The sequence below is a fragment of the Crassostrea angulata genome, chromosome 4 (genome assembly GCF_025612915.1).
Source record: "Crassostrea angulata isolate pt1a10 chromosome 4, ASM2561291v2, whole genome shotgun sequence".
Taxonomy (NCBI): Eukaryota; Metazoa; Mollusca; class Bivalvia; order Ostreida; family Ostreidae; genus Magallana; species Magallana angulata.
Window position 1 is genome coordinate 29,928,869 of NC_069114.1, and position 27,998 is coordinate 29,956,866.

General features: G+C 33.5%; 1 protein-coding gene across 1 annotated transcript; it reads right to left on the reverse strand.

The window, feature by feature from the left end:
• LOC128179565 (dynein axonemal assembly factor 9-like) lies at positions 1 to 27,959 on the reverse strand. Its single transcript, XM_052847006.1, has 39 exons — positions 27,809 to 27,959; positions 24,373 to 24,455; positions 23,968 to 24,058; positions 23,273 to 23,301; positions 22,144 to 22,268; positions 21,711 to 21,807; positions 21,469 to 21,547; positions 21,309 to 21,336; positions 21,054 to 21,131; positions 20,776 to 20,834; positions 20,341 to 20,383; positions 19,853 to 19,902; positions 19,370 to 19,508; positions 18,445 to 18,508; positions 12,851 to 12,941; positions 11,351 to 11,435; positions 8,796 to 8,872; positions 8,509 to 8,553; positions 8,211 to 8,368; positions 7,923 to 7,993; positions 7,376 to 7,499; positions 6,807 to 6,910; positions 6,444 to 6,581; positions 6,010 to 6,089; positions 5,726 to 5,815; positions 5,327 to 5,459; positions 5,126 to 5,214; positions 4,672 to 4,818; positions 4,124 to 4,200; positions 3,946 to 3,994; positions 3,540 to 3,624; positions 3,314 to 3,402; positions 3,125 to 3,211; positions 2,576 to 2,685; positions 2,213 to 2,287; positions 1,819 to 2,009; positions 1,502 to 1,567; positions 1,089 to 1,182; positions 1 to 952 (listed from the first exon to the last, which is right to left on the reverse strand). The coding sequence occupies exons 1-39, from the start codon at positions 27,880 to 27,882 to the stop codon at positions 843 to 845; spliced, it is 3,504 nt and encodes a 1,167-aa protein (XP_052702966.1). The 5' UTR covers positions 27,883 to 27,959; the 3' UTR covers positions 1 to 842.
• Between the last annotated feature and the right edge of the window lie 39 nt (positions 27,960 to 27,998).

Sequence of the window (27,998 nt, forward strand, 5' to 3'; positions counted from 1 at the left end):
CAATTTTTGTGCATTTTATTCACTCAAAACAAACAAATAATTGAAGTAAGTTTACACTTCATATTCCAACCAATCCTTAAAGTCATTTTCAATTAATTGAACTTGAAAATTATGCAACTTGTAAACAAACAAGAACAAATCATTATGAATTAGGCTATACTACAATAATGTGAAAATATATATATAAAGCATTCATTAAATAGCATACAGCAATAAATCAAGTTGGTCTATTGAATAAACCAATTGCATATTCATTGAACAAAAGATTGGCAAAATATCAGTTATATCACAAACCCTTTAAGTACTGGAATCTCCAATATGCTGCATATACACACGATTGAAACCATATACAGCAGTTTCCAAATAATGTGTACACAGGAATGTTCATGTAGATATAGTAAAATATCATATAAAAAAAATATACAACCACTTTTTTTGGACGGAAATTAAAAATATAACTCTGGAATTCATCACTTTTTTGCACCAAACAATGCATGTTTTCACTTTACCCAATAGATATGAATATGTTTAAAAGATTGTTTAATTCACATAGAGACAGACCAAGGCTTTTTCCTGACAGAAACCAGATAAATGAGATATCAACTTCTACAAAAACAAAAAAATGTGGAAAATATGACAACAGTAAATAAATTAGCAAAATATACAAGCACATGTTTATGTACATATACACATGAAATCTCGCATTCACATAAAGCACTTTAATCATTTAGAAATATCACACTCTTCATTTTAACGAAAACAACAAAAATCAGCACAGATCTCCATCTTCCATCACAGACATCCACTCTCTGGGAACACATGGTAGATTTTTTGTGACGAGTTCACGCAAACAGATCCACAAACTGGCCGGCACTATTCCTCACTTCATTGTTGAACTCTGTGATCTCTTTGTTCTTTTCGTCAATGTACTCCTGGATAAAAGTCTCTAAACCTGCAAATAAATGTGAAATATACGGTAGTCTCAACAGAGTGCTTGAGTGTATGGATTGAAGGATTTGTACCAAGGTTCTGGAAACACCAACTAGTATCAGGCCTACATTGTATTCATTTATTTTTGGTTTACTTACTTGGATGAAGGTCCTGTTTTTCTCCATCAAAGCTGACAAACTGAGTTCCATTGTAGAACCATCCAGCTGGTAATGGGTCCAAATGATGCTGTTTCTGCAAAATTCAATAGGTTTGCATGTTGTAAGCTAATCTTAATAGTATACTAGTACATTACACACATTAAAATTTTAAAGCCAGGTGAAATAAAATCAGACAAAAACTTTAAAAAAATATTTTTTTTTAAAAGAGTCTCTATTCAAAGTATCAGTACTGTATTTTCATGTATGTACGTAACATTTAAAAAGTTACGGTAAACTGTAAAATATTTATGAAGCAAAAACAAAAAGCATTGGAACAAAGCTTCAGGCCAGGAAATGAAACAGATTTATTTTCCTTTTAAAGTGCATTCTGATAAAAAGAAAATGTCATTTACATGAATCTTCTTGATTTCCTCCTTAGTTAGGTCTTTCTTGGATATTGGTTTCTTCAATTCTGGTTTCTGTGATATAGAAGCATACCGTAATATGTACACATGCAGTTATGACTTTGAAACTTAGATAAAATCATGGTTAGAAAATTTTTTAGAAACATTTTATAAATTATTTTCTGGCAATAAATTGTATTATCTGAATAAGTGTAAAAAAAGTTTTTTGCTTTCAATTTGAATTTATGCAGAGCTCTTATTTTCAAGGAGCTAGGAGTAGTCTAAAAATGGCCACTTTAAGGGTACAGCTAAAGCATTCCACTGACCTGTCTCCCACAGGTCCGCAACCAGTCTTTGACCTGGTTGATCTGTAACTGATGCCCCGTGAACACCAGACAATGCTTCTTACGTGACAGGTGAAGACCATCACCATTAGCGACACTTTTATTTGCGTGTTTGTTCACACTCAGTTGGTCAGATGTTACAATGTATTGGACATCCATCAAACCTTCAGAATCTGTTATATGACAAGAAGTAAATCATCGATGTTGAATACAGTAAACATGTGAACAGATTTATAACAAATTCTCACTAACAACAAGGTCAGTTTCATTCCTCAACATTTTAAAACTTATTATATGTATCAGACAGATGTATCAAGAATTAGGCCTATAACAAATTAGAACTGTTTAACCTTTAATCGATAAGAGAAACATATACCTGTAAAAGTGGCATATCCATGCACCACAAAGATATTGCCTGAGAATGGGTAATGGGTTATCTGGCCTTTCAGTCCTATAAGATATGCAGTTTACAAAGTCAAGATATATAATGTACATGTTCACTGTACCAACATACCCAAAAGTTCATACATACAAAATATATAAAGTTAGAACATGTTTTTATCCATGTGTCAATGCACTTTACATGTTTTGGAATGATTTAGGCAAGGAGTCAAATTAAAATAATGAATTAAAGATAGTTTCTCTATATTTAAAATCAATTTGGCTAAAGGTATAGAGAATGCATATCGTTGTAGAATGAATATTCTATCAGTAATATGTATGGTATGTTATAGCCTACCTCTGAGCTTGTTGATGAAGGTGTTCCTTACGAGAGGCTGTGAGAACGTCACCTCAGTGTCCTCCATCGTAAAGGACAAAGAAGATGGTGTCTTGTACAGTCCTAGAGACCTGTGCATAAAATGTCAACATTTATACAGACAATCTTTCTGAAATAATGGGTAAAAAGTTCCATTACACTCTGTTCCCATGAGGAGGGGATAATTGTTAGAAGAAAAAAAACAGATGTTCCTTTCTAAACAAGAGCTTTAACTGTTACATTGAAACACAGATAAATACATACTGTACTTGTAAGCAAAACCCCCCCCCCCCCTCTCCAAAAAAACCCACAATACTAGTACTTTTTAAAAATTCAAAATCTAATGCAACAGGTATGTGTTTCTATTTTATTCCCTAGATTTGCAAAGGGGAACAGTATGGCAATGAAATTCATAAATGAGGCAGCATTTGACTCAATGTAGGGACCTAACAATTATCCCTTTCCTCAAAATGTTCTCAGTGGAGCTAGGTATGATTTACACATTTTTATAAACAATCAAACAATACTCACCAGCCTGGACACAACATTTCTCTGGCTCTGACTTTTTTGTTCTCCATAAATGCTGTTTCGGACAAAATGGCATCAACATCCATACTTCTGCAACAAGTAAGGGGAAAGGAAATTAGTTGTACGAAACAGTAACTGTCTTAAGTAAGGTTCAGAAAATGAAAAATAAATTGGCAATCCTAGCTGGTTTACCTTTTAACATTCCCCTTTTCAGCAAGAAAGAAAGCAACGTCTGAGTTCACACTGCGTAAAAGGTTCTGGATTTCTTCTAGACTAGAGTTCTAGAGTAAAACGGAGTAGAAGAGTTTTAAAGAAAGTCATTTAAATGGACAGGTTATGAAAGATTCAAAGTATGGTCATTTTTAATCAAATGTACTGTTCTTGTGATTACTGTTAATCAAGAAACTTCCTTCTATACCTGTTGTATGGAGGTAGCAGAGGTAATCAAAATATTGTTCACAAAGCCTTGATTACATTGGTTCAGCAGATTTGGATATGTTAACCTAAAAAGAGTAAAGAGATTTAAAAAAAATTTCATAGCCTAGATGGTACATGTATCTTCAAAAATAGCTCTTTTTTATTTGGGCACTCTCAAAAAACCTGAATAATTATTTACCAATGCTCAACACTGGCTTAAGTATGTAAGCTTAAGAAATAAACATTAAACTTCAAAAGCGGTTATAAATCATTGATTATCTAAAAATTCCAAATTAACAGACCGTCATCTGTAACAAACATTTATGAGGATATATACTGGAACAGAGATAGAATACATGTACACGTTTTTGTATTGTTCTAAGGGTACTGGAAATAAATATACCTACCTGTGCTCAATGAATGAAATGAAAGGGTCTATGCATACTGTGACAGAACCTGGAAAAAAGTGGACGAGTTGAGTACATTGAATTATTGTTCTTACAAAAATATTGATTTCATTTGAAATATCTGACATGAGTTTCCACCTTAATGACCAACAGGAAAACTATATTTGTGCATTCTTACCAATGCGGACATGAGACTGCACGTCAGGATTTGGGTGGTTTAAGATGGCACTGATCACATCCTTAATATCTGTATACCTGCCACAGACAAAACAAAAAATATACATGTATTGTAAAACCTCTGAAAACTCTGTCTTTCATTGTACAACTTTATAACATGCAGTTCAATACAATAATTAATACAGTTAATACAGTTTAATACAGTTGATACAGTTTAATACAGTTGAACTTCGATATCTCGAATACTGATATCTCAAATACAAAGGATATGTCTAAGTGATTTGCAAGTCACAACAGCTTATTTTTTAAGTATTTTACTCTCGATATCTCAAATACTCGGATATCTCGAAGTTTTTAAACAGTCCCATCTAGTTCGAGATAACTAAGTTTGACTGTAATTGAAAATTCTTTACAGATACAGGTAGAATGTGTCTGTGAAAGTATCAAATTTTTTATGTTCAAATATTTTTACGAAGATGTAATTCCTTATACAAGGAAGACAACCCTGAGGGTGGGTTGTCTTCATTTTCTGACGAAATATTTATTTACCCTGGAGTGACGAGTAGGAGCCTGTGACTGGTGTCTGAAGCACTGAGTCGTCGCCTCATCGCATTCCACATCTTGGACAGTGTGCCCTGTAATTCTCCAAACAAGACTGACTTAGTAGCCCCAACTGTTTGCCTTAGTACTGTCCATCTGCAATACATCAGTTAAATTTTATAAACACATGAAATATAATATGTAAAATTCCTAAATATGCATAATAATATTTATTCTACTTTTTCAATTTTTCCTTAAAGTACAGAAATATGAGAGAAATACAAGTACCATAGAATACACGTGCCATTTCAAGAAGCATATAGAGTGTTCTGGTATGTTTGTCATTGGTATAGGGTGACATAAGATTCCAAAACTTTTCTATCACCTTTGGGCGAATATTTTTGTAAGTTGCCCTCAAAGCAATGAAATGTACAAGTATATTGTATGAATGATGTTAACTGACCTTATGTGGCTCTCGGTGAGGTACAACAAAGTATCACACAATTGTTCCTTATGGCTTCCCGGAATACCCCCTAGTATAGTCACAGTGATCTGTAAAAGAAGATCAGGAAATTACAGTTACAGTTAAAATTTGAGAATAATATTCCGTACATATCCAAGACCCACAGAGCATATAACAGACAAAAATGCCAGAGATACACACCCCATGGAAATTTGAAATGGGGACAACATTTTCTGATGGATTAGTTGCTACTTCCTCTGCCTCCTGAAGCATGATGGGTAATGAGGTCGTTGGAAGTGATGTCACACTGCTAACACTAAAATGAGTCATGAATCTGGAAAGAGAAATGATATTCATGTGAATCGCCAACCTGGCATACTTCACCGTATAAGTTGGATTAAAGTATTATATACCAGTACATCTGTAGTGTAAATATTAAAAATGTTTCTCTAAATATATGAAAATCTAAGACAGCAGATGAATATGCAATTTATAATTGTGGATTATCTCCTTGCGACAATTTCAATTTTAACACATCAAGTCAATGTTAACTTTATACATGTATTATCATAATGTGTACATAGAAAAGAATTGTATTACTTGTCAAGGTTTGAAAATTTTCCTTGGACGTGATGATATGGGGAGGACGGATGAAACTCGTTGTTGAACTCCAGCTGAAGTTGTTGAGCTCTACAAATATAATATGATTGACTGCATGAAAATATAGTACATGTACAAACCACAGAAAGCAATACAGGTTTGAAATGTCAATTTTCTTAACACTAACTACTTCTGGTGTCTAGAATTTAGACAAAACAAAATATTGGTTTAAAATTAATGTAAAATTAGTTTTTGCAAGCCCAGATGGGAAATTCAGTACATACGTTTGTTGAAAGGCTGGTGGATAACTCTCGGCGAGATCAACATGGGGTAAACTGTCATATGACTTCCACTCTGGTAAAACCTACAGAAAATGTCTTTGCTCACACTTTTTCTTGACACAAACATATATATCATGCATGTAAACTAGGAGTTATTAAATGCTATTCCTCAAACATATATATAGGTATGTTCCTTTGGCTGTCTCTGAGAAATAATTACTGGTAAATTGAAATAGAAATGTAATTTTGTACTTGGCAACACAAATGTCACCTTATAAAAATCATTACCATTCAGTAATTATTTATTGTGAAATAGAAGCACTGAGCACTTTTAAACATATTACTGGTAAGTAACATGCTGAATTTAATTTGCAGATTGAATTACATGTACATTTAGAGACATTCTCAGGTTTTGTGTGTTTTTGGGTAATACTCACTTCCTTAAACAAGCTCAGCTTTGCCTTGGACTTTGGGGCTACGGTTATGTAGATGATGTGGTCTTCCGATTGGAGGAATGCTGGGATATTGGACGGATACACCTCTACCATCAGAGCCACTAGTCTCTCCGATGAGTCCTGTTAAAACAAGGAATTGCTTATTACATTCAACAGAATTACACACAAGATCCAAAGTTGTTAGAATTGAACTTCTATACATAGTGTCAGCTAATTTCTTATGAGAATATAATAAATATTACAACTGAGTTGAATGGATTTTCTTTCTCATTTTATGAAGACAAATTCTGTCAGAGTTTTTATATTTCTACATAAGTACATGTATCTTCTGCTACTGGTACTTACTCCCACAAACATTTTAATGGACTTAATGTTATCTTTGTCCAGGGACAAAACTAGGGACCGTTGAAAGACGAGGACTATGGCTGCTTCATAGGCAAACAGTTCAGCTAAAACAGACAACAAAGTAATACATGTATGTGTATAAAATAATAAGGCAAAGGCATGGGAAAAACCAATTTTTCATTTAATATTTTGTATGAAGTTTGTACAATCACTCTTAATGTCGCAAATTTTTTTCATAAACCCTCATCAAATTTGTTATGTATTTCACATTGATTGTATGGAATAAATTTATTTAACACTTTTCATGAAATACTGTAAGCATATAATATTTGAATTGTACAATATTTTGTATAAAAGATTTTTTAATAAGTTAATAGCCTAAATTTAGTAAAATGCATTTATTATGGCACAGATAAATATATGCTAGACATTTCGAAGCGTTGAACTTGATGTAGCATAATCTGCTTTCCACCAAACACACTAAATAGTAACCACAGCCAAATGCAATATGTTTACAGAATACCTTTTTAAAAACCATGCTAACTGAATTGATGACTTGAGGTTCTTACCTGTAGAGACGGGGTGGGTCAGGTTCTTATCTGTACAGACCCTCACCATCTCCCCTGGCAACATTAGGCGGCCATACTTGTTAAGGCTGTGTAGAGCTTCAGATGGATCAGCCTTACTTCTCAGCTAAAGTAAACAAAAACTGATTGTGTGATCATCAAGATTGCTAGTAATATGTTCATCAAAATTTCTTATCCCTTACACATAGCTGCCTAGCAAACCCTATGGAGACGACCTCTTATGATGCTATTAATCTAAAGTACTGTGGAATCAATAACTATTGTGGGGGCCAATTTTTGTTGATTGTCAAATTTTCACAGGTTCATGGGGACGTAATTTCATGGATTTTCTACTAATGGCTAATGGATTAATACTGAACTGTGTTTCATATTTATTGAGGATGTACAGTAAATTTATTGGTTGGCAAAGTAGACCAAAGAAATCAACAAAACAAAGGCTACAAGAACTCTACTGAATCCACAGTGTAGCTCTATAAAATATCACAAATGTCAAATATAAGTGCAAAAGTAAAATAATTTCTGTACTCACAGGCCAGCCCTTGTATCTGGGTATGAGAGATGTCAGAACTAGGGCCTCTCCATTCAGTTCTAGAGTGCCATCTAAAATAAGAAAACCACCAAAAAAAAGCACTTCAATGTTTTAGATAAGCACATTAATCATAAATTAGTGCATAAGAAGCCAAGCCTTTCTCTCTCTCTCTCTCACTCTCTCTCTCTCATAAGCAAACAAAAACCAGTGCAAGCGGTGCAAGACCATGATTATCTGACTAAATCAAGTACCATTATTGTATGTTATCTTTCTACTATAATTGTGTACCTTCTTTCTGTATTGAGATGACTGAATCTTGGAAGATTTCAGAGAAGACAAGAGAGCCCAAGGTTTTGCCTGGAACTAGGGTACTGGGAACATCGTACAGAGAAATACTGGCAGACTTCAAAAAGAGGCTGCGGGTTCCCTCTTCTACTGCGTGACTCCTAAGATGTACAACAACAAAGGCTACATTTTACATACTTCATAAGCATAATAAAAGGAAACGCAAAGAAAAACAAATCTGAAAAAAAGAAACACAACAATTTAAATATCCAAAAATGCTTCAAAAAGGTATAAAATTTACCTGCCATCTTGGTCATAAGCTTCTATTGTGAACACAATGTCAGATCTACAAAATAATAGTTAAACTTACAAATAAACATTCTTTGGCATAGTAAACATATTCTTATCAGGAAATCTGTCTCCACATTTTTATCCCACTTCAATTTTACATGACTGTATAATAATTGAACAAAATACCACTGTATGTCAATTGTATTTCATCAAATATGCAATGGACTAATAATTTGTGGAACAATGGTTTCCTGCTACTGATGCATTGCTATGCCATACAAAGATGAGAATGCTTACTTTCTCTGGATGTATTTGGCCAGCACAGGATAGGCACGACAACCCTCACAAATTTGATCCACTACACGAGCACGAGCCTACAAAAAAACAAAACTATCAAAGCTCATATTGAAAACATGTTTGAATCTAAATTAAAAGAAACATACCGTATATGGTCATAATCTTTTAACAGAATTATGTGTAGCAAAGAGCTGTTTTGAATGGAATTTTTTTTTTTAATGCAAACACTCTAAAATTTTATCAGAAGAAAAATTAATTTTCCCTTGAATATTCCAGTAAATATGAAAAAAATATCTATCAGACACACTTTCTTTATAATAAATGTTGGTTTACATTTACATGGTTGTTACTTAATAACATGATCCAACATAAACTAGAGGTACCGTGAGCAAGTTCACAAATGATACCACCACTAAGCAAATATATATCATATCTAAAGATATGGTCTAGACAGCAATCATGCATTTTTGTTAAACAATGACCTTAAACTTGCACAACTGACCCTGGATTCACGACACATTCCCAGGTCATAAGTTATCTTTATGTATAGTAGGAACTTCAAATTTTTCTCCATAAGAGAGATATAATAAAGCAGACACAAATTATGATTTTTGTTTTCAATAACCTTGAACTTACCAAAACAACCTTGGGACAAAATCATGACACACCCTCAGGTCATAAGCAGTCTTAATGTGAAATAAAAACTTCCAATGTTTCTACATAAATAAAGATATACACCAGAAACAAATTTTGTACTATTCCTTAGTCACTTTTAAGTTGTCCATATGACCTTGGGTCAAAATCATGACACACCCTAAGGTAACAAGTTAGAAATAAGAACTTCCAATGTTTCTCCATAAGAAAGATATGGGCCAGGCATGAATTTTGCACTTTTCATTCCAGTGATCTTGAACTTGTCCAAATGACCTTTGGGTAAAGGTCATGACAAGCCCTCAGGTCATCAGCAATCTTTTTGTGAAGTAAAAACTTTTAATGTTCTTCCATAAGAAAGAGATGGAACGGACATGATTGCACAGAGAGGCGGACAGATGGACGTGATTCCTATTGTTTGAGAGGGGTATAATAATGGTGGAGATTTTTCTAATGCATATAATTATGTATATGAGGAGATAGGGAGAATTTAACTTTAATTAAACAATATTTTATCATGTAAAATTTTACATAGTAAAGGTTGGGCAGTAGACAATTAGCCTGTTTGAACCCTCTCCTTAAACAATCGATTGACAGTGATGAGGAAAATGAAGACTATATGAAAGTATGGTTATAAAAATTGATTAAAAATAGTGTAAAAATTGACATCTATTGTAGAAATAACTGTCATATGATGGCAATAATTCATCATGCAGGCAAAATGATATTGCAAACTCTTGATGAGTGTTTTTAATAATATCACCGCCTGATCGCCTCAACTGATGAGAGATGACAACATGAAAGAAATCTTTTTCACTGTTTCTACAGATCAATAAATAGCCTGTAATATTTGTAGCAGAGTGTGGTGTATAGTGCTGATTGTCCCCTCCTCATCGTTAATTTCAGGACCGCTACAAGGACTGCGAGTTCACTCCTGTCTGTTAATTTGGACCACTATGAGCAATGCGAGTTCACTCCTGTCTGTTAATTTGTACCACTATGAGCAATGCGAGTTCACTCCTGTCTGTTAATTTGTACCACTATGAGCAATGCGAGTTCACTCCTGTCTGTTAATTTGTACCACTATGAGCAATGCGAGTTCACTCCTGTCTGTTAATTTGTACCACTATGAGCAATGCGAGTTCACTCCTGTCTGTTAATTTGTACCACTATGAGCAATGCGAGTTCACTCCTGTCTGTTAATTTGTACCACTATGAGCAATGCGAGTTCACTCCTGTCTGTTAATTTGTACCACTATGAGCAATGCGAGTTCACTCCTGTCTGTTAATTTGTACCACTATGAGCAATGCGAGTTCACTCCTGTCTGTTAATTTGTACCACTATGAGCAATGCGAGTTCACTCCTGTCTGTTAATTTGTACCACTATGAGCAATGCGAGTTCACTCCTGTCTGTTAATTTGTACCACTATGAGCAATGCGAGTTCACTCCTGTCTGTTAATTTGTACCACTATGAGCAATGCGAGTTCACTCCTGTCTGTTAATTTGTACCACTATGAGCAATGTGAGTTCACTCACTCACTCACCACAGCCAGTGCTGACATTTGTTTGGGTAATGAATTACAGACCTTATTTGAATTGTTTCAAAGTTTGGAGAGAGAAAAAATCAATATTTGAGTTATTACTATTTCTACACAGTTTTTAGTAAAGAGGTACTGATGTTTGAATAAAGTTTTTGGGTACTAATTTTTGTGGATTTGGTAGCATTGGCAATTAGAGGACCAATCTGTTTAAATACTGGTAAGGAGCACGGTTTGGTAATAAAAATTTTTTTCTTTTTTTATTGCAATTAAAGTTTAATTTGTTGATTTTGACTCAACAATGAAATCCATGAAAACTGGTGTTCAACAAACAATCATTATGATGGAAGCAGAGTGTGTATACCTTATGAACACTGAGTGTTCTAGAGTAATGCTGAATCCCCTCCAATACACTGTCCACCATAATGGAATACATGTCTACAAGCATCCTGGAAAAAAAATCAACAATCCACTTTATACTGACCATTTCAATACATTTTTATCTAAAAAATACTTTCAATTAAAAATTCAAAAAAGCAAAACCTCCATTTTCAATGCAGGTATGTTTGCATCATCTTTTCCAGTTCGATTTTTACTTTACAAACAAAATACTGCAGATGATAGAATAATGTAATAAAAATACTAAGGGAAAATCATGAAATATATATCAGAAACTGAGACCGTCTTCATAACAGATCAGATCATTAAACAAGTAATCTAAATGTAAATTGGAACCCCAGTACTCTATTTGTATTAGTCTTTACTAATCTTTTTTTCTTTTAAATAAGTATAATTTTATCCCTCTGCTTTGTAGGTTTTCTTTTATGTATGAAGGTGATGTTAAAGTTGAAATTAACGTTGGACGACTTAAGTTGTTATATTCATTGCCATTCTTTATTCCATCAAGCTAAGTAGCAGCAAATCATTGAGAATTTTATGTGATGCAAGAAGAAAGAATAACGTGTGAAAGACTGAATAACTCAATGAATTATAGATTATAAGTTATGTCATAAACTATCAAAATGTTTTATATGAAGTTTAAGAGGTAAAATAGCTATTTCCAATGTCTGTTTTCCAGACTCTTGAGTATGGTCATACTGTGGTTTTATCAATTTCTTTAGGCATAAAATTTCCCAGGGTTTAGTGAAAACGATAGTTTCAAGGATACATAAATTTACCGCTAATGATTCTATGAATACAATATGTTATTTGATATTGCACTTCAATAGACATTTAATTTTGCGGATCAAATCAAAAACAAACCCCACTAAATTTGATATTCAACAAATATTGATGAAACCGGAGATAGCAAACTAAGCTATATAGCAAAGCTATATGCCGAGGAATTAGATTTATTATCCATTCTTCAGAATACATGTATTTTCATTCAAATATTGATGCAGCCTTATTTTGTTACTTGATTAGTCAAATCCTTGACAGTAACTATTTCATTCTAACAAGCCGTCTATTAACAGTTCCTGACAAGGGTCTGATAAAAAGGCAATATAGTCCGCTGTACCACTCACAGCAAGTGGAGAAGCATGCATACCATGTGATGGAATAAGATGTAACATTTATATTTCCATTTATGTCTTACAGATAACAAAATAACTTGTGACAGTTAACGCTCATTTTTTCTGAAAGGAGCTTCCCAATACATTTATTAAATGGAGACCGGTCTAAGAGCACTTTTGATTGAATAATCTTGGATTTCATCAACCGAGACCAATCTGAGAGTGCCTATGATATTGGATTATCTTTGGTTCCATTGACCACATCATGGTAATAAGCATTCTGAGTTGATTGCTACTGACAGAGGACAGTGATGAAGGGATGGGGTGGGGGGGGGGGGGGGAGCTCATACTTAGTATCCTGGTCTTCCACCGGTGGGTTGATGTCTGCCTGGCTATCACTGCCCGCCTTACTCTGTACAGCCATTCTAGTCCTGCTTGTCTCTGTAATGGACGAATTGTCTTTTAATGTATGCCAATAATCAATAAATACTACTACAATTACTACAGCTTACTTTGTAACAAGCCAAAAACCTCTAGGAACTCCCAAATTTACATAAAATCAATACCAAACACAAGACATTGGGCAGAAGCATTACCATACAAAATGATGTTACCCTAGCTAATGCGCAACACCTCTCGTAATGATAGCATAATTAAATAACGGATAAAAACAAACACATCATCTATACAGCGTTTACATTGTATCAATGAATTTAACTAGAATTTGCTTTGGTAATTTCTCATCAAAACTGCAGATCAAATCTTTCAATGAAAAAATTTCCATAGCAAATCCATTTGTTTTGCATTTAGATGTCAGAGTTATTCAAGTTAACAAAGTACACTGGGCAGACTTGATTTTTCTTGGGTTATGCAAAACAGATGTACTTTAGAAACATAGAGTACCAGTTCATGCAATTAGAAATGTCCTAGAAAGAAAATTCATCCCCACCAGGAATCTTCTGGGTATGTTTGTGTCATGTTGATGATAATGTCAATGTGACCTTGACCAATGACCTCAGGTCACGACTTCCACGCAAGTCACCGGCAACCTTTGTGCCAAATATTAGCCTCCATAATTTCTTTTCATAAAACTTAATATTAAGACATCAAGAAAGTTTGATGGACAAATGGACATAATAAGAGACACTGTAAGACAGATGGATGGATGGATGGACAGACTGACAGGATATTTAAATGAGCATTTTTTTTGGGTCCGCTACAAGTATAAGGAATAATCCTTAATTGATACAAAATTATATCACTAGTTCAGTCTTTGTCCTTTGCTGAAGCATTTTAATTAATTTTTCACTTTAATTAAGAAGTACTGGTAGTTTAAAATAAGTAAGTTCTTTAAATGCAACACAAATCAAACAAGCTACCCATTTAAGTCATGATTTTCACCTTGGATCATGAATTGCCTACTGTAATTTTGTTCCATGCTTGTATTTCCTAAAAACTTGGTCAGTCTTGCTTTGCATGTCTGAGAATTGTAATTGAAAATTGCTGATAAAACAAATTTCCAGTCACATCATAATTAATTCAGGGAAAACAAGTTAATTACAAACCAAACCACACCAAAATTACATTATGAACATTTATTCCTGGCTGTGAATATCTTCTATCACTGCTACATTCCTTTCATATCACTGAATTGAATTAGTAAACTGCGCTAGCATTACCAATGCTTTTAAAGAGTGTTCTTTTATTCATACGTTAATGTAAATTATGAAAAAACATCGCAGCATCTCAATTTTGATCTATATCACTGACCCTTATTTACTTCACACTCATTAACAGAGAAAACAGATCTATACATGTATATACTTTCTGCAATCCTAGTGTCACAAAAATTACCCCTTTCTTCAACCCCCCCCCCCCAATCCCCTAGGGTATCATTCCCTTCTGACAAAAACTGTTAGACATCAGGCAATCTTCAAATTGTCAGATCCCTGGAGAGCTGTCAGTCTCAGACAACATCTGCTAGTGACGACAGGGTGACAATTAAATACAGGGCTGGAACTCGTCAGTCCAACTAATGATAGCCATAACAAACGCATGTAAAATCCCCGCAAACACAGCGATCTAAATTAAAAGAGAGCGCCAATCTGCACCGGTTTAAAAGAAGAGAGAATTCACAAAAGTCTGCTCTAAGAATTACATAGTATTGATCCTGGAGAACTATAGTGGAAAGATTGAAATACGAATCGTGAAGCATCAAAAAAAGATGACAGCCAAACACCGGCTCTGGATTAGAATTCTGCTGCTTGTAGCTCCATTTACAGAATTAATGAGATTCTGGGAAAAATAAGGAGCTTTTATACTGAATATCATCTGAATTAACCTGGAAACATTTATCAACCGAACAGTTGAAAATTTTTTTCTGGTAATCTTTGAAATAATTTTTTACAACTTAAAAGCTGAGGAAAACCATTTTTCACATTGCATGTTGTTCTGGAGACTACTGGATGCTGTGTTACAATTACTGTCATGATCATCTAGTGTTGCGTTATGAGGAGCATTTATATTCTTCTAGAAGTGTAAAGGTTTCAACTCATTTATAGTCATTATACAGCCATGATGAACAAGTGGAAATAAATTACGCCATAATGGATATTAAAAAGACATTTGCTTTTGACTTTGCATCTCTGGATGATTCTTAATTCTGTTTGATGCACATGGAAATAATTCTGCAAGCCATCAGCATCTGCATCTGAGAATTAATATAATTGTGTATATGTGTGCTAAAGTAATTTTTTTTTCAATCCAGTAGAAGATTTTGGTAGTAGTAATTCCAAGAATGTATTTGTTGGAGCCAGAGTTCCGTAATGAGCCTCTTCTGTTGATCCCCCCACAGCTGTGTCTGACCGTTCACTCCTTTTGTCTTGAGCACCTGGAGACTGAAACCTGGACAAGCTACTACACCATCAGTGAAATCACTAATTATGTGTGCTATGTGCTACTTCCCATGGTGCTTGTGCTGGGCATGCTTGGTCAACTTTTGAACTTTGTGACCTTGGTGCGGCAGATTCGACTGTCCCTGGAGACCTACCTCCTGGCCCTGTGTCTGGAGAGCATTCTGTTGATCATCTGTACAGTCATTCTCTGTCTGCCCCACTACATAGGCTACTACAGATATCTGGTCCTGACTCAGTACTACACACTGGTGTGCAGGGAGGCGGTCTGGTTCGCCTTTGTTTGGACACTGGTGGGGGTGGGGCTCCAACAGTGTGTCCAGTCATTCAAGCATGCTCCTTTCTATATCTGCATCATCTCGTCATTCGCAATCAGCAGTGCTCTCCCTTTGGTGTGGCAATACAGCCTTACATCAGAGGAGATAGAAACTGACCATGTTATGACAAACAGATCCAACTACTCCGTAACTCTCATCCAGAATATCCAGCCTGTAGACAACAACACCCTCAGTGTTGTCTACTTCTGGTATTCATCGAGCATTTCAATCTTCATACCAACTTTCCTCACGGGGATACTCTGCACAGCTTTAACAATCTTAATGTTCAAACGAGGGAACATTTCTCAATCTTACAACACTTCCTGTCGATCTAGTGCCACCGTGATATTTCATCGAAGTCGTGTGGAAGAACGTGCCAAGACTAAGCTCGTCATCCAGCTCCTCATCTTAATGGTTCTAATGATGTTTCCCCTCGGAGTCCTCAATTTTCTTTGTCACTCGCTAATCGGTATTCTGGAGGAGAACACCATGGTGACCGTATTCGGTAACATAGCAACAGTTCTGTTTCACATGTATTTGGTGCTAATTCAACAGCTTTATTTCTGTTACCACAAACAGTATCGAACCACTCTAATCAGCATGTGGGACTGCTGCTGTTGATTAATATTATTACGGTAATAATCTTCTGATTTATTGGTATACATGTATGACTGTTAAACAAATCCTGGCACCTGCCATTGAACAGACTGACTTTCCTGCAGACTTTTATCTACTGCCTATATTATTATAGGTCAGAAACATCTAATTCAATTATGTATCTAGGAAATAAATGATGACATGCACCATGTTAGTTTCTTATCATCTATTAGCACATGTAATTCTGATTTTTAATTTTCTTATTTAGTATAAAAGTTTTAACTAAGTATAAATTTTTTAATTCTAATTTTGTTAATCAAGTTTGAAGAACATAATCAACAAAATAAGAATTTCAAAAAAAAAAGATAAGAAAAAAAAGGGTTTTAAATCATTCAAATGCAAAAAATTTAGTAATTTGTCTGATATTTATCATTAGAACTAAGTTGGTAACTTTTTAAAGCATTTTACATAAATCTTAATATCAATTAGTTTTTGTTGCTGTGATTTGAATTGATGATTCACAAGCAACAGATCTTTGCCCTTTCTGCTAGTGGCCTTGATAAATAATAAGAAACTGGTAATAGGGAACCTTATCTTCTTGGTACCACATGACCTTTGACTCAGCTGAGAACCTACCAATAACTTCGAGTGCTGTGCTTGTCATATTGACAAATGAATATGATGGTAGGCAATTACATGCTGTCAATAGCAGGATACACAGAGGTCTCCGCACAATGATCTAGGTCACACCAATAATGTCCAATATCTCTAGGATCCCGCTATGAAACAGAGCTTTGTGATTTCACGAGTAGGTGACAGCTGTAACTTTACCAATACAGAATAAAATTCTTATTACATGTTTTCCTTAAGAACCATTGCTCTAAGTTTTATTTGAAAAGGTTGTTGTAACAACCATAAAGTACACATCGTATTAATTTACACAGTTTTCCACAATTTTTCTTTTAAAAATTGTCTATTATCGACAAATACTGTTCAGTCTGTTGTGTACCTTTAATGAAATGTAGGGACAGTCTTGATTTAGAGCAGAGAAAATTTCTCTACTGTTTTGAGCCACCATCATTATTTTTCATCATGATTTTCAAGTGTATAAGTTGTCAAAATTCAGAGTTTCTGGGGCTTCGAAACTTCTTTTATAAAACCTATCCACTGAGGAGGTGTAATACAATAAAAGGAAAGCTATGTGACAACAATACATAACAATGATATATGACGTATCCATTGAGGAGGTTTATTACAAGACAAGGAATGTAAACTAACACAACACCATATTATAACCTATCCATTGAGGAGAAAGCTAGCTAACACAGTATGACGTATCCATTGAGGAGGTTTATTACAAGACAAGGAATGTAAACTAACACAACACCATTTTATGACTTATCAATTGAGGAGAAAGCTAGCTAACACAGTATGACTTATCAATTGAGGAGAAAGCTAGCTAACACAGTATGACGTATCCATTGAGGAGGTTTATTACAAGACAAGGAATGTTAACTAACATAACACCATAATATGACTTATCAATTGAGGAGAAAGCTAGCTAACACAGTATGACTTATCAATTGAGGAGAAAGCTAGCTAACACAGTATGACTTATCTATTGAGGAGGTTCATTACAAGACAAGGAATGTTAACTAACATAACACCATAATATGACTTATCAATTGAGGAGAAAGCTAGCTAACACAGTATGACTTATCCATTGAGGAGGTTTATTACAAGACAAGGAATGTTAACTAACATAACACCATAATATGACTTATCCATTGAGGAGAAAGCTAGCTAACACAATATGACTTATCCATTGAGGATTACAAGACAAAGAATGCTAACTATCACAATACACAACACTTATATATGACTTATCCACTACGGAAGTTTATTACAAGTCAAGGAATGTTTACTAACACAACACACAACCCCATTATATGACTAATCCACTAAGGGGGTGTGTTAAAGGAACTATCACAGATACTTGTACTATTGAACTATTGATGGGAATTTCTATGAAAATGTGCTTAACATATCTATTACTGTATATGAAGAACATGAGCAAATCTCACAGAGTTCACAGGAGGAATAACACATATATCTTACCTTCATTTAAAAAGTATGTTCTGATACAACACAAAGGGCCCCTGGGAGATATTCCATGGCAAACCTATAACGTCAAATAAACACAATATCAGTGGACTTTGTTTTAATACATGTAATACCCATATTAAGGTCAAGATCTACTGGTATAAATAAATGAATAGAATCTAGGCTTACAGGTTTTTGGAATTTGTGATCACTTCAATGATGATTAAAAACAGTAACTCAATAAGAAAGGTGTATTGGAGTATGATTTTTTTTTAAAACACAATGAGAGAATGCATTTTAAAATGTCGATGACATTTTCAATGAAATAAAAGAATATCAGTTACAAATCTCTTGAGTTTTTTTACCATGTCTGACATTGATTGAAATGAATTGAAACCTGGCCCCACCATCACCAACTTTCTACAAGTCATTACATGTACCCAGCTTTAAGTCTGAGTATTTTTGAGCAGCGAGTTGAGTAATTTGAAAATGTTGATAACAGTGGGACCAGATTACCTTAAGTCTCTAAGAAAATGTTAATCAATATGTGAAACTCACTTATAGACATCTTCTTTAAAATATTGCTTAAATATAAGTATCCAAATTATTTTTCACATGATTTCAACTATAAATGCAAAAAGGGATTTTTATTTCTAAATATCAAACTAGCTAGATGATGCAACAACAAAAAACTGACGCTATCACCATATGATAATGATTTATATACAATGTACAAGTCCATGTATTTAAACAATGATTACAAAACTTTCTTTATCAAGAATCTTAATTGATAAAGAATAAAAAAGGAAATTACTTTCACTTCATACAAACATGGCACAGAGAAGAATTTATAATAAAAAGAACCCTTCCCACAGCAGATTATCCTAAAACAAAAAGCAACCACAAAATTCATGTAATATTTTGTAAAAGTTTAACATACCATGAATTTTGCAGGTTCACTGTCGATTCCACACTTTGAAATCTCAGAATTGACTGATTTTCTGCAACTCCGAACATCATCAATCACTATACGTCGACTGTTTGTTCCACATAACACAAAGGGTTGTCGCTGTTTGCCTCTGTTGAAAACAAAAAAAATATCTGCAGACAATCTAAAGAGATAAGAATTCTGACTGATGTCGCCATCCCCTCATGTATTTTTTTTCCCTTTAATTCCTTAATTCTAAATTTTTCTATCACATAAATTAGGTAAGTATTTAATTTTAAGTCTATTCAATGTACCAAATCTCATGGTTTAGTGTGCTGCAAAAATCAGCTTCTTTGGTAGATTTATTAAAACATACATGGCATTTATTCAAGTCATGTTCATCAAATTGTCCTTCTTTCATATTTGTTTAAATGGAGGGGGGTGAAAAAGAGTCATAGTATTTATGAAAATTTTACAAAAATCTAAAAAACTCACCCTGTATCCTCCGATCCTACACTTCCATGTTTGTAGTAGCTCCTCAGGGGCTTAAAGTAAAAAAAACCTACTTATAACCTTTTGCACTTACTGTAGAGTCATTTTGATTTGTGGTGGTCAATGTTCGTGGTTAGCCAAATTTTTCTGGTTCGTGGGGACGTAATTTTGTTGGTAGCAAGTTTTATTTTGTAAATATATATCAAACAAATGGTTCATGGGTTACCCACGAACATTGTTCCCCCACGACCAATGATGATTCCACAGTACACTTTTTAACATTTTAAGATTTATACATTCTTATTTCTATTATGATACACAATATATGTATCAGTATATCATAATTTATACCAACTTCTTTTACATAATTAATTAACTGAATGCAATTTTAGGATTTCAAATTCAAGTAATTCATATATTTTCAAAATATACATATGAATTTTGAATATAAATGCAACATTGTAAACATAAAGGCTGTATAACTCAATTACCTCACACACTTTTTCTTCTGTAAGTTTGTCAATACCAGTGGATCTGAGTAAAGGATATCATCAAATTATTAATTTTGTATCAGTTTGTAATCACATTCACAGCCACAAGAGTTGTCTCACCTTTATAGTGAGTACAAACGTGTAGAAAACTAGAAATTACCATTTTATACGTTATAAACACCAAAATAGTTTTCGCATAACCAGAATTACATGCAAATTTCAACTAAACTGTACATTTTGATCAATGCATGAAATTATTTTTACTCCCATAAAAAAAAAACTATTCCACAGAGCATTGTAAATACTAGGGCCATATTTAGATTTTTTCTCTCTGGAGAGGAAAAATAAGTACTTGCTACTAAGACATTATTTTATTGCAACAAAACAGTGTTTACATTAAATCCAATAATATTTACCAAAACTTCCAGTACTTACATGTTGATATCTAAATTGTCTATAAGGGTCTGCCACTGTCTTTCAAACTGTGTCATTTGCTGAAATAATACAAGTCAAGAACCGTAAACAATAAACAGCAAAAAAATGAAATAAGAAAGTACATCAATTTTATTAATCATAAATTTTCTCAATTGAGAAATACTCTATTACTTAATTAAAAAGAAATAACAACACATTAATGCATGTGTATCAATGCCCATGACTATATTTGATTTATCACAAAACAATATTATACATGTATTAAGTCTGTAGCCTACCTCTATGAGCAAAACTTCCAATGAGCATGGATCCACTTGACTGTAGACTTCTGACAGTTGTGGACCAACATCAACTACCTGTCAAAATGAATTGGCAAATTTATAAAAGCATGTAAACATTGGTATGTTAAATAGACCAAAATATTGCAAAGTTTTAGATTTTTTAATGCTTGTGGTTTGATAGTTATAGTAATGGCTTTTAAAATTCATTCATAATTAAAAAAAAAAATATTGCTTATACCCCATGCATTTTACCTTTTTCTGTAGTGTGAAAAAGCCACCTCTGAAAAATATGAATACTGTAGATTGTACATAAATCCAATGATATTGAAAACTTGCTCAATTCAATGAACTTGATTAAACAAATCAAATATATTTTATCCTTTCTGTATGACTATATACAATGTATAACTACCCTTTATAATCTTCTAATGCAAATGCTTGAATGATTGGCCATTTTTCAACCATCATGTGATCAAATTTTGCAGGATGACCTGAAATCAAAAGAAGAGAACAACATACTTTACCATTAAAACAACACTTTCCAAATATATGCAGATAAAAACAAAATGTACAATGTTTGTATAACTTGAATGAATTGTAAGATGCTGTTCACTGATTTGCAATGTAAGAGTTATGGCAAAGATAAAAGCCTACCCAGTATATTGTGAGGGATTCCAACTTTTTTGACACCAAACATCATGGCCACAAAGGACTGAATCTTGAATTCCTCCGCTGCCTCGTCATCCTCATACTGATAAAGAGAAACAAGTGAATATTGCCAAATTGAGCTGATAAATTATGCACTGTATGTTCAAAGAGGTATTAAGAATGATAATTGTATTCAAGTAACATTATGAAAAAATCTAAATTATACAACACATTAATCTTGTTTGATGCAGGTGCCCTCCAGCTATAACATAAGCACAAAGTAGTCAAAATCTATATACACAGTAAATTCTGTGTTTAAACTTGGAAAAAAAATAATACCAGTGTCTTGATTACCAATGTTTTTACACTTGGGCATTTGATATATGTCTTTTAAAAATACAAACATGTTTCCTGGAGAATAAGATTAAAGTTTCTTTACCTCAGTGTCCAGTAAACAGTGGAACCTGAGATTTGTCCAGTGGGCCACATAGGGTAGCAGGTAGTGATAGTTGACAGGGTTACAATAAATGTCCACCTCATGTCTTCTGATCAACACTATCAGATCTAAAAGCAAAAACAAAAAAACTTCTGTAAATCAATCAACTTTCAAACAGAATATACTGCATCACATGTAAATGTATACCAAAAGGAAAAACAAATGTATTTTGAAATCTGCAAATCATTGAAAATTCAATAAAAGAAAATAAGCGTAAAATTAAACAAAATTTAAAAACACACAATCATATAAACAAAAATAACCCCAAATGCATCAAACTACCTGGTACGCAATGTACATTGTTTTGTCTCAGACTTAAATGACACATCATTGGATAAAACGCGATTGTTGTATATATTTCTATGTACCGCAATAGCAAATTGCAGGTTTTAGACAGTTACAAAGTGGCCAAAATGTCTTTTACATTAATGATTATTTTTCCTTCTTCAATTCATTAATACTGTATACAAGTCGCTTGGGTCCTTGACAAAACAAACCACATAAAAGATCTGTTACTGACTGACAACAGAAAAGTGTCGGGTTGTCTAAGTTCATAAAAGATAACGTCTATAAAATTAAACAACCCGATACATTTCCATAGACAGTCAGTAACAAACCTAATAATTAACAATACAAGTATATAGCCCATTACACTTACCAATCTGATCTACAATGTCTGCAAAGACAATTTGGGTGTATTTTATCTGGCAAGACTTGCTCATGGTAAATTCAAAAGAACCAAAAATAATTATAATTAAGTTTTAAATTTAGAAAAAAAAATGTTTGTTATATTCGAATGTATGAAACAAACATCTGAAGTTTGTAACATGTGTATGCTAAGAGCACTTGGGCAGTACACTTTTAGTGCTTTCATGTTATCAACATCAATACTTTTTCAGTTGAAATTGAGAGCACATTTGAGACCTCTGTATAGCAGTACAACTATTTCTAACATCAACTGAGAAATCAAAAAAAGAAAATTCCAATAGTTTGCAACAAAGCAACGGCGACAAAGAGATATAAGGGAAACAATCATCAGGTACCTTACTTCAATCTGATATGTCTATCTTACCATCTATGACTTCCTCCTCATATCCTGACCTGAAAAGAAAAAAAATCAATATTTTATCATCATCATTTTTCTCTGATCACCGATAATTAAAATACCCTGTACCTAAAATCACTATAAAATTAATTAGCTAGGTACTAATTCAAGAATTTATGTTCATCTTCAAAAGAAAACTCTGTAGGCTAAGTGTATATCTATATAACTTTTATTACACACATTATCTGCTGTTTTACTCCCGTTGTATCCCAAAACACCACCTTGAAAAAGGGGTAAAAAAAACTTTCTTGTGTATGATGGGCATCCCCAGCTTTTGATCTAACTTTGGCTGAAAATTGTGTATCATAGACGAGACATTATGGTAACCAATATGGATCATCTAACATGTTCCATTCAAGGATACTTGTGTAATAGGTAAAAGTTTCTACCGGTAAACATATAGAGCAGACAATATCATTCCATGTCTTAAGTACTGGTAATTAGACCTTGACCTGAGACCTCTGACCTCAAAATTCATAAGGGTATTTTTTTAAATGGGGTATCTGTTTACCAAATTTGATGTGTCCATGCATCAGGGATTCTTATGATATTTTCTCAAAAGGGGCTTAATATATCTTCATCAAAGACATTCAAAAATGTTAATGAATATTACAGACTAAGATCACCGGTGCTAGTGATTTATGAAGTCAGTTTACACGTACTGTTCAAGTTCTGCCTTTCTTCGTTCAAAGAATCCAAACAATAAATAATCAATGAGCTCCGTACTGCCTTCATGATATCGGCTGTCTATCCCTGGAAAATTAAAACAATACATCGTTTGGTAATTATATGAATCAGTAAACTATCAAAATTACATGTATTTGATGGAAATTATTGTTCAATAAACTGTTGTTTTATCCTTGTCAAGTTTATCATAAAATACAATGAGTCAACACAAAAAAACTATATAAAATTCCTGCTCACTTACAGTCATTTTATGTTTTAACATCACATATTGACATTATAAAAGCCCTTCTATCTTTTTCTATAAGTTATTCACTTCCACACTAATGGGGGGGGGGGGGGGGGCGGCTTTACTACATTTTTACAGCTACTAGCTAGTTTACCTGCAATGCAAAGAATGGCATCTGGTTTGTTGTCCCCATCATCTGACTTCAGTAACTCTTGTACTTTTCGCAATCTTGCGCCACTGTCAAATATATTTATTTATATCGTACATTTGTTTGAGGATAAAAATATATCTATACATTGTATACCAATACATATATATTTAAATTTTTATGTAAATGTTGAAAAAATTCTTGTAAACTATAACAGATTTAATTAAAGTTGGTAAACCTACTACGTTATTCAACATATATAATTTACATATCTGCCCATTTTTGCTATTAAGTTTAATTAAAAGCTTAGCAAACATTTATTTAACATGAGGCCCATGGGCCACACCATTCACCTAATCCAAAAATCCAAAATGCCTGACTCAAGCAGCTGGAGCCCTGATATTACATTATTGATGCAACTGAAAACTTTTCAAGCTTACTAGTTGTCACATTTATTTTACACATTATAGTCTTCCTTTATAAAGGAAGACTTTTGTTCTAGTATATTTCAAAATAAGCTACATGTAACGCAGCATTTTTCAATGAATGATTTTGTTTTATAGTATTTCTCTGTAACTATAGTATGTCCTAAGATATTTATGCAGCACATTTGGGCGATTTTTAATAAAGATAAAAGTGCAATTGCAATTTATTACTATTCGTACAGGCCGTGGTTAACAACTGAAACCATGGAGGGGGGGGGGCATGTGGGCCCCAAAGTTTTCGAAGTTTATGGGTCTAAAGTTAAACTTATGGGCCCACATACAACACCAATAAATTCTATTAAAAATAAACATTTGTATGTTGTATAAGTTGTGCATAGGATCAATCTTTTTTTTTTACAGTGTCTCTATAACATAATAACGTTTAACTGCATAACGGGACATAAAGTAAATAAGTTTTAAATCAAATCATAATTATTTCTAATCTTTCTACACTTGAATAAACTGTTAAGTCTTACATGAGACAGGTGCATGCTTCTGACAGCGGATATTGTTAAACAAACATTGACCATGCGACGAGTCATCAGGTGGCTGATTACTTAATAGAGGATACACCGGCGAGAACTTGTTTGATGCAAGGTACAGTTGACTGAGAGGATTAATATTATAATACATGGAAATAAAATTAAAAATAAGGTATTTTTGATGAACATACAACTCGCATAATACAAGATATTGGCAGTCATGTTCCTGCAGCATTCAATAACTTGCTCTGTATAAAAGTATAATACACACCCCCAAATTTGATCAAATTTTGGCTGAATAAAGGTAAGAATTATACACAGGACTTTATGGTACTCACTCTAACAAATTATAAAAAACAAACCAAAAACAATACTATTCTGAAAAAATCACTCATCACGTGGACAACCAGATTTTGAATTTCTTATCGCCCACATGAAATTTTATTTGCATTGAAGAGTGGAAGAGTGGATATCCACACCCTGTCATACTATTTATATTTGCACCATGGACCATTAAAAAAGTAACCATGATTAAAGATAGTTTAAACATTGAAACTTTTGAAAATTTTTAAGTAAAAAATATATTTCCATTGTTTGGGTATCTGTCCATCCCCTTGTGCGCATTTAGATATGGATATGCATGATTTTTTCTCATTGTAATGAATTATTAGCAATCAATTAATCAGTGAAAAATGAAAGTTGAATCAGGGGTACTAAGACCAAAAAAATTTTCTTCCAGCCCTGGGCGCCGCCATATTGGCAGCCATTTTGTTTTTTAAAAAGTTAGTTCGATCATTGATTGACTGGTACTTATCGATGTTTATTGCAGCTAAACTCGATTAAAATTTTCCAATGTTTCAATAGAAGGTAATTTGAATTAAAACAAATAAAAGAGGACACCAGATAAGTTTCAATAGTGCTTCAATCAAGAAACACGACTAGTTCTATGTATGTCTTATCAAATTATCATATGGAAAATAAAAACATTAACATCAAGATTCTGAATAAAGTATTCAATTTTATTACCGCGGCATTTATATGAATTAAATTGATAAACAATGAAAGAAGAAATAAAAAAAAAGTTCGGAATAACGTAACTCGATCTTCGGCTATTTCCGAAGACAAAATGTGTACGTTTTACGTCTGTAACATGACGTCATAATGTAGACTGAGCACGCGATGTTTGGTTTAACTTTGGCTGATGATTTGAGTAGGCAACCAGGCGGATCCTACTGTGTACGTTTCAAATGAATTTTGTTCTATAAAAATCAAACTGCACTGTGTTAAATCTGCGCTCGGTCCAACGGTCACACCGTTTACATATTATTTCATTCAAGAACTATGTGGTCATGAATTAATTGCCCCAAAACCTTAAGGGCAAAGTCTTTGAAAGAGACACGAATTGATGAGTAATCTTAACATGCATTGTTTACAGAGCAGTTCAAAAGCTGAAAACTATTACTGCACTAAAAAGGGATTTTTTTTAAACATGCTGAAAAAATTACACATTCAAGAAAAATGTATGACAAAATAGCTGAATCAAGCTACTATGAATAGCGGCGATTAATGGTAACACATATATATATAAGAAAATCAGTGAAAAATGAAAGTTCAATCAAGGCCAAAAAAAGTTTCTTCCAGCCCTGGGCGCCGCCATATTGGCAGCCATTTTGTTTTTAAAAAGTGAGTTCGATCATTGATTGACTGTTTTTTGCCCGTAAACTCAATTAAATAAGTTCCAGTGTTTCAATAGAAGCTAGTAATTTGAATTAAAAGAAATTAAAAAGGAAACCAGATAAGTTTCAATAGTGCTTCAATCAAGAAACACGACTTGTTTTAAGTATGTCTTATCAAATTATCAGATGGAAAATAAAAACATTAACGTCAAGGAACTGATCTTTTAGATACTGAATAAAGTATTCAATTTTATTACAGCCGCATTCGTATGAGTTAAATTGATGAACAATGAAAGAATAAATTTTAAAAAATTCGGAATCACATAACTCTTTTCGTCTGAAATATGACGTCATAATGTTACTGAGCATGTGACGTTTAGTTTAACTTTGACGAATGATTGAGTAGGCAACCATGCAGGCGGATCCTACTGTGTGTGTTTTAAATAGATTTTATTATACAAAAATCAAACTGCACTGTGTTAAATCTGCACTCGGTCCAACGGTCACACCGGTAACATATTATATATAAATATATATAGCTATAAATCAGAAGAGTGTACTGCCTATAATGTTAGTGTTGCACTTAAGTATTGGATAGCTCCTTATTAAAAATTTTTGTACAAAGTATAGAAAATTTGAGATGAAAAACTGTTTAATCTTAAAACCTATGGGAATTGTATTGAGGAATGGTACAGACGGGGTCAGGTGAGCTAAAACATGAACCAGACGACAAATTCTATGTTCTGGAGGGAAAATATGTACCTAGGATCATTACAAAAACATTTGATTGCTTCCATACCTCACAAATGATGAAAATGTTTCAAGTTTAATGTGTCTTCTTGCTGAGGACGGACGTTTGAATTTTTGGGACATGACTTTTGCGTTCTTTGAATATTACCGACCGCCATGAAAAATCAACATCCGGTGATAGGATATGGTTTTGCTAAAAACCCCAAAATAAGAATCATTATTAGTAAACTAATAATTCT